The sequence below is a fragment of the Pyrus communis genome, chromosome 8, assembly GCF_963583255.1.
Source record: "Pyrus communis chromosome 8, drPyrComm1.1, whole genome shotgun sequence".
NCBI lineage: Eukaryota > Viridiplantae > Streptophyta > Magnoliopsida > Rosales > Rosaceae > Pyrus > Pyrus communis.
In genome coordinates, this window is record NC_084810.1 from 5603803 (window position 1) to 5612031 (window position 8229).

The following is an 8229-nucleotide window of genomic DNA, read 5'->3' on the forward strand; positions in this document are numbered from 1 at the left end:
TCATAAAAGATTTTACAATTGAAAAAAACCCAAACATAATAAATTACTCGTACTTGTTTTCGAGATGAGGTTCGTCTGAAAAGAAAACGCTAAAATAACATTTTGGAGGCTCAGTTGTCTTCAGAATCCTCAGACCGTTCAGCTGCGTCATCCTCGGAGTCACTGTGCTCAGATACTTTATCGTCCGACTCTGAAGACTTCTCAGATACTTCAGCGGCTAGGAGCTGTTTCGGTCCTTCATCGCCCTTTAACTCTTCTTCACTGAAAAGATCCCTTTGCACAGGGATAGTGCTCACCTTCTGAGATGCAATAATATCTCCAATGGCTCGATAAGCTGCAGCCTGATTGTTATCTTGCAGTGTCTTCTTTATTGTGATTTATATCAGGCTCCCCCGTTGGCGATTCTCTTTTTGGTGGCGGCACAAAAAATGGTATCTCACCCCTCTGCCAGTCGTGGAGGACCATCTTTGCTGCAGTCATCAAGTCAGGTTCACCACCCTGGAAGCACACCAGCCAAAAATTTAGCAGACACATAAACATTGAAACAGCAAAGGAACGAAAGAACAAGATGTGGTTTAACATTTGTTGAAGTTGCCGACTATCAGATTGTGGACGAGAATAATTTGTTTTCTAATTAGGTCAACCATCATAGTTTCACCTGCAGGGTTCGCCTCTGTTTCATTGGGGCATTATCTATCACAAACTCACAGTTTCACAAAATCCATGCGACTAACATTGACAGGAAAAATACATCTTTCTAAAGAATGAGTAAAACACTGGGAATTTTCAATATTCATCTATACAGTGTTCTCTTTCCAGATTTGTATTGCAGACTGAATTTGAGCTGCCCATTCAGGCAAAGTTAAATAAGGACGAGCCTGATCAATGTTCCAGTCATTAGCAAAAGACATCTTCCTATACATTAAAAGTAACACGCATGTTTGTGTCTGCGTGTACATATATGTATGTAGATAATTTGGGAAACACCAATTGACCAGATCTGAGCAAGGAAATTTCCCAAAGCATTGCAGGAACAATGGGTAGAAATGTTATGACTAGTGGGATAATTAGAAAGCATTATTAAGTAGCGAGTTACCTTCAAAAGTTTGCCTGACAATTTGCATAGCTGACACAGGAAGTCATTATCATCCTCCCTGAGAACACAGGATCATTAAAATACAGTTTGCCTGACATTGTCACTCTCTGAGAATATACGTTCCATTTGCAGGATTTGTGTCAAAAAGAAAATTACAAAGTACATAGATCATATAAAAAATGATTGCAATCTGAATGAGGTGAGAACGATAATAACAGAATAAAAGGCCACATAATACACCCTTAATAACAGGACATAAACATCAAAATCCAACACAAAGACAAAGAAGCATACCAGTTCTCTATCTTATATGCTCTTTTCAGGTGGATCCTCTTAACTCGTTTCAAAACTTCTCCTATGTGTTCTGTAGCATCCTGCAAATTTGTGACACGTACCTAGCAAAATAGACCCAAATTATTTACCATTTGATGAGCATAATATTACATTTTTAGGCAAACATTAAGCGCAGGCTCCAAGTCCCAGAGAACAAGGAAACAGAAATGTTAAAGGGGTTAAACTAGTACAGCAGGAAGATTCTACTTTCGAACCAATCTAGAATATAACTTGGACAAAAATAAAGAAAGTACAGCAGCGAGATACACAATATGACATTGCATGCAACAAGTGACATTCTATGCATATGCATACGTGCATGCATAGAGAACAATTCATTTATGTGGTTGCACAATTACTGCACAAGCATCAGAGACAAATGCTCTATGTAGAGAGGGGTATGTTATTGATGCTCCAAAAAAGTCACTCTGAACACTCTAGTGAAAAACAGGCATCATAGATGTTACGAACAGCAGGAAGTTGGTAATCGTATAGACACAAATTAATATTTCCAGTCATGTGACTTCTGGTGTAGCTCACATGACCATTATCGTTTTCATGGACTACATCTATAAACCAGAAGCAAGGTTCACAAACGAGCAATTTAAAGACAATATTGGTAGCAAATCAATATTTCCAATACAATATACCCAAAATATTGTTTACAGTCCATACTTAAAAGATCAATGAGAACAACAAAAAAGTAAAGTTCACTATTAGGAGCTACACAAGGAAAAACAGAAGAAGCGTACCACGCCCTTCAGTACAATATCTGTTTGGGAATCACCGCTTTGATAGACAACTCCAGGGCAATCAATCAAGAAAATCCTCTTTGTGAGCGTTATATACTGCCACACTTTAGTCTCCAAACCTGTTGAGCAACTCTGCAAACCTGTTGAGCAATGAACAAAAAAATACGTCAGCCATCCGTTAATAGAATAGCTAGAAAGACAAACCACAACCATGAAGCTTGTTATATGATTTACAGCTTTCAGTATCTTCTAAAAGTACATCATATGGATCGTGCGTGCGCAAGTACATGAATGTGCTCATGCTAGACAGGCACACAGAGGAACTGGTATCGGTATTTGGCATATCGTACCCCACAAGTAAAAAACCCAAACAACAACTATCCGATGGAAACTTGCCTCCAACAACAGTGGATGGCAACCTAAGAATTCGAACTATAACCAGAGTGCATCAATCTACAATTATGTTTATCTATTGAGAAAGGTGCATCAGGCTACAATGTACACAATCTACAAACCCCCAGAATGAAAAATGAAATCCTCTAGATCATGGTTGGGGAATATAATTCTATTTGATTTTGTGCCTTACCAAATGAACACACATGTACAAAATCTACACAAATGGAAATGCAAGCAGAAAAGCAGAATCAGCAATGGTGTTGAAGATATTACATTTTTAGTTCGCAATGTTGACCTTCCTCTCCGTCTTCTTCACCATCTTTGCGGTGGTGCCGAGAAAATGAGGGAAAATGGCTGAGATTTTGTATTGTGCAACACCCTGCGACTAGGGTTTCGGAAAGGAAGAGTGGAGGTGGAAGACAAGAAATTATAAAGTGACGGGTGACGGAGATTGATGGACTGGACCAACAAAGTGAAATTAGCCCAAATGTCGGTGGCGCGGTCCAATAAAGTTGGGCACATATCACACGCAATATTTAAAATATCTGTATCTGTTAAGATATCGATTTAAAAATCTGTGAAAGTACTGACGGAATGAATATCTATTATCGATATCAGTTCTTTTAAATGAAAATGATAAATTTTTAAAATGAAATTTTAGAGAATGTCAATTATTGGTTGAGATGAAATATAAAAGTTCCATCGATATTTAAACTGATATGTTAGAAATCGACAAAATATGTCAATTTTAGCCCAAATTTAGTTTCTCCGATATGAGGTGAAGCTTGCTTTACCCTCCTTTCCGTATCTTTTTCTAATTTTTGGGATATTTTCATGGCAATATCGATTGAAGAAGTTTCAACCACTGATCGTATAACAAGAAAATGAGAACACATCGTCATTTTGGTTTCCAAATGTGTTTGCTTTCGACAAAAGTAGTGGATTAGTGGATTGTAACAGTAGTTATAAGGAACACATTCCTTTTCAATTTGGTTACGCCGTCCGTCACAACAAATTGTTTGTTTGAACTTTTTCTTCGTTGGTCAGTTCCAGGGTATGAGTTGTTGGTGTGGTGGTGAAAGTAGGAAGCCAAGTGTCAAAGTTTAACGTGAGGGATGAAGCATATTAGCTCGCAAGCCCCAAAATCTGAGTTTTGCTGAAGCTGCTAGCCTGCCCCCGGCTATCAAGATAGTACGAAGGTCTCGAAAGAACTGAGTTTTCTGCCGGTAACTGCATCCTTGTTTTGGGAGGCGCCAATGGAGTCGAAACACATGTTATTCAGGTAGAATGTTGATCTTATTTCTCAATCCAATGTCCTCATACTATATAGCTCAAATTCTATATTCATGGAAATTTCTTATTATTCAGGCAGTATTCTAATCTAATAACTACGAATAGAAAATTCAAAGTCGAGTGTAGAATGGAAAGCACGTTACTCTAGTCAACTTGAATAAGCATAGTTTTGAGTTTACTTCAACTGGGGCTATCTTGGAGAAATTGGCGCCTTACTTTGAAGAGTGGGAAGATTAAGCACCATTTTCGAAGATGGTTGAAGCATTTGCCTACCTTGAAACCTCCAGAGCTACCGGAAAGGTGTTTGTGTCTCCCATCCCATGAGAGGGAGTGTACTAGCCCAGGCAGGCAATCAGTTTGTGTTTGATGCATATTTGTTAATCTGCTGGTTGTTTTAACTAAAATGACTTGTAATAAAGAGGATAGGGTTATTATACAAAACGGTTTTGAGATTTGCATGATCAATAGAAATGGTCACTGAGATTGAAAATCAATAGAAATGGTCTCTGAGATTGTTCACCATCCATGATTTAGGTCCTTCACTTAAAAACGATTTTGGGCAATTTTCAAAGCTTTGTAACTTAATCGTTTCTTAACCAAATTTGACCCATAATATATCAAAATGAAGATAGGAAAGTGTAGAATAAGATTATGCCTATTTGGAAGCCCAATGGTTGCCGGAGATAGCCGGAAAATAGCCTGAAAGGTGACTGGTCCGCAGAAAAACTGGAAAACTTGCCGGAAACTGGTTAAACTTTAAACGTTCATAACTTCTTTAATACTCAACCAAATCGAGTGATTCAAAAACAAAAATAATGCTTCTTGATGAGACAAAGAGAATGGTAACTTTTTTTAACGCTAACTCGCCGTGGTTTGGTCGGACAACGGCTCAAAAATGGCTAACCATTTTCGAGTTGTCCACTTTCAAGCAGTTTTCCGGCCAAACCACGGTGATTTAGCAGTAAAGAAACATACCATTCTCTTCGTCTCATCGAGGAGTATTATTTTCGTTTTCGAATCACTCGATTTCGTTGAGTATTGAAGAAGTTATGAACATTTAAAGTTTACCCAGTTTCCGGCGAGTTTTCTAGTTTTCCCGCCGACCAGTCACGCTATTTTCCGGTCATCTCCAGTAATCATTGGGCTTCCAAATGGTAAAATATATTTCTACACTTTCTTATCTTCATTTTGATATATTATGGGTCCAATTTGGTTAAGAATCGATTGAGTTACGAAGCTTTGAAATTTGCCCAAAGAGTTTTTAACGGAATGACCAAAATCATGGATGGTGGACAATCTCAGGGACCATTTCTATTAATCATGCAAATCTCAGGAACCATTTTGTATAATAACCCAAGCGGATATGCTTACTTACGCACTCGAGTTTGAATTTTTTTTCTTCGTGCAATTTAGATTAGCTGATAGTAGAAGCTTAAAGTTCGATCAAAATTCTGAAAATTATGAGTTGTAAAAGCATCTCCAATGGGTGATGTTGCAAGGGGGAACATGGAGATTACAGTGTTCATCTTTAATGTATGTGCTACTAAGAACCAAATAGAAGTTTTGAGTATAAAACCCGTAAGAGTTGCTCTAACAAACTAAACTATTGAGTCCTGAATTCAAATTCTTTATTTATTTTTCTTTATTATAGAATATCCCTTGTTTTAAAAATAAAAAATCAATCATGTGATAATATTTGTGCATCTTATATATAAATATGGTATCAAGCTTGTACAACTATTTGGTTTACATATATTCTTCGATTAAAATTTATCATTATTCATAAATGCATGCATACACCATCATGTATTTCCATTACTCTCAAAGTTATTTATGATTAATTATTAAAGATAACTACATAGTATTACTATTGCTCATCTAGTACTAATCTCCTTAATTGTTCTATATATATAGGTGCCTTCTTTCACTTTCAGCCACTATAAGAGTCCAGGCACCAGCAGTAGTAATCAGACCTTGAGATTTCCATCATTTGATCTGGGCTCATCCTCTCAAGCTCATTTTGGCGCCACGCCGCAAAGTTATTTCGGTTTTTAGTGTCGGAAGCTAGCGGGTATGCCTCTACTTTGTGAACTTGGGATCTCATTCTCTTGTAGATCTTCATTGTTGCAACACAATCCTCATAAGGATCTTGAATGCCTGTTTGAATGTCATACCTATATAGATTATATGTAAAATTGCATTAGTACTAATATGTAGCTAGAATTTATATTTATATATAGAGGGAACTAATAGTAGGGTTGGGTACTTGCCCAAGATATGCTTGTGTGAGATACTTGAGGGAGTTGCTGAGCTTGCTTGATTTCATCAATGGAGGATATTTTGCAGTATCCCTATACAGTCAGTCACGTTTAGAACTAGAATTTCAATTGAAATTCGCAATGGAAAGTTGTATGTGTGTATATGTGATCCTATATTTTTATAAATATATATAGATAATTGTTACTTGGTACTTTAAAATAGTCATTGTGCACTTCGCTGTCTTTTATTTTCTTTTCATTGATCGAAGAGAGTCTGATGATTTTATAAAATGGATATTTTTTTGTTTGGATGAAAGAAAAATAAGTTGAATTACCTAATCATTACTTGTGGATATTCAACCTGCAGAGAGTCAAGGTCATGATCCAAACCGTGACCCACAAGAATCCTAGCTCTTCCACTTCGGAGTCGAATCCTCCACATTGGTTCCCCATTGCACAGGAAGTCTTGGATCTTCTTTTGCACTTGCCTCAAAGGGATTGCATCCCTCAAGTATTCAGGGCGAATACCAGTTGTTTCATACCTGTATATATACAAGTATAAAGCAAAATGATCGGTCATGTATATAAAAATGAACCCATTCAATCTCTAAATCACACTCCGAAATGATGACCATATTCTCTTAAAGCAACGACATCTTTATTGTAGGAAGTACAATTTTCACAATATCTTCGTCTTTTGTTTTGTTTCATCCAATAGTCAGAAATAAAGAAGAGTGAAATCATTCCCCTATATATTTACGCTACAAACGTCACATATTAGTTAGTATAATTCTTCATATAAATGCATATATACCTATAGTTTGTGACTGGAATCAGTGGCATGACATAAGACTGAAAGATGATGTTGTCATATTCATCAGTGAGGCAGACCTTTGCGCAGAGATCCAGGGAGCCATCGCTGCCACCACCAACCATTTTGCAAGCAAGTGCAACAACTTGAGTGCCTCCTGTGCTACCACTTTCAGTATTGTCACGAATGCCCAGATTAGCAAAGCGACCAAGTAATCCCTGAAATGTATTATATGGAATGAATTTAAATTTATAGCAAATAGGGTTTGGGCAAAATGTTCATGATTAATAAGGTAGTGTGTGCTGATTAATACAGCGTTGCCGCCAGACAGTTGGCATCTGTCCTGGTGAACCCTAAGAGCATACGGGCTTTCGAGGATGGCTAAGCAGATTTTGCATCCTCTGGTGCTGAATATATTTCTGCATTCTTGTTTTGGCAATGGCCCTGAAAATAGAAATAATAGGATTATTATTTGCAAAAGAAATTTGGGATTATGTAATTAATAACTGTTTTTTGTATAAGAGATATAGTTTACTCTAAATTAATTTAAGCTACGGAGAGAAGGATTTGAACTTTGATGCAGAAAGAGGAAACACAGTTTATAGTCAACTTGGCTACGCTCACTTGATCTGCATAATTTGTTTGTTACCTATAAGATGTTCCCTGAGAGATTCAAAATATCTGCAATGCTTCTTACAAATTCCACACATGGGTTCATGAGCTGAGTGGTATGAGGTTCTCATGTGCTCCACTAAGTGCTCGATTCTATTGAATTGTCGATAGCATGCTGCACACTTGTTCCTGATTAATCACCGCATATATATAATTCTCATTAGTTTATATACTAATCATCCATGATTAATCGAAAAAATTACTTACAAGTTACAACTTAATTAAGCTGAAAAAAAATGTGCATGCAGTGATATTTCTGTATGTGTTGAGAGAGAGAGAGAGAAAGATATATATATATATATATATATATATATATATATATATATATATATATAACCTCAGAATTTCTGTTGATTCGACTTTATACTCCATGGTGGTTGCTACTGAAGAAGAAGCTAGACTTGAAGAGAAAGATGGAGGGTGTGGAAGGTATTTATAGCAGTACTGGTATGTGGTAGTATAGGAGGAAGATATTAGATTCGGCCGAGTGGAGATTGATATATGATTCCTTGAAGAAATAAAGTAACCAAAAAATTCTAACCTATAAGATCTGCAGTACTATGTTTTTTCTTTTTCATACACTAGGACGTACTGCTACTAAAAGTTTTTACCATACAA

General features: G+C 36.7%; 1 protein-coding gene across 1 annotated transcript; it reads right to left on the reverse strand.

The window, feature by feature from the left end:
- Positions 1 to 5800: 5800 nt before the first annotated feature.
- Positions 5801 to 7983, reverse strand: LOC137742833 (RNA exonuclease 4-like). Its single transcript, XM_068482784.1, has 7 exons — positions 7949 to 7983; positions 7589 to 7740; positions 7253 to 7383; positions 6943 to 7157; positions 6464 to 6670; positions 6141 to 6221; positions 5801 to 6044 (listed from the first exon to the last, which is right to left on the reverse strand). Exons 1-7 carry the CDS (start codon positions 7981 to 7983, stop codon positions 5801 to 5803), a joined length of 1065 nt encoding a protein of 354 aa, XP_068338885.1.
- Between the last annotated feature and the right edge of the window lie 246 nt (positions 7984 to 8229).

Bases quoted from the DNA above. Each gene is read 5' to 3' on its own strand.
- LOC137742833 (XM_068482784.1), bottom strand. From the start codon at position 7,983: ATGGAGTATAAAGTCGAATCAACAGAAATTCTGAG. The intron at 7,384-7,588 runs GTAACAAACAAA...TTCTATTTTCAG, and splicing joins TCTCAGGGAACATCTTATAG to GGCCATTGCCAAAACAAGAA. The intron at 6,045-6,140 runs GCAAGTACCCAA...TAATCTATATAG, and splicing joins CTCACACAAGCATATCTTGG to GTATGACATTCAAACAGGCA.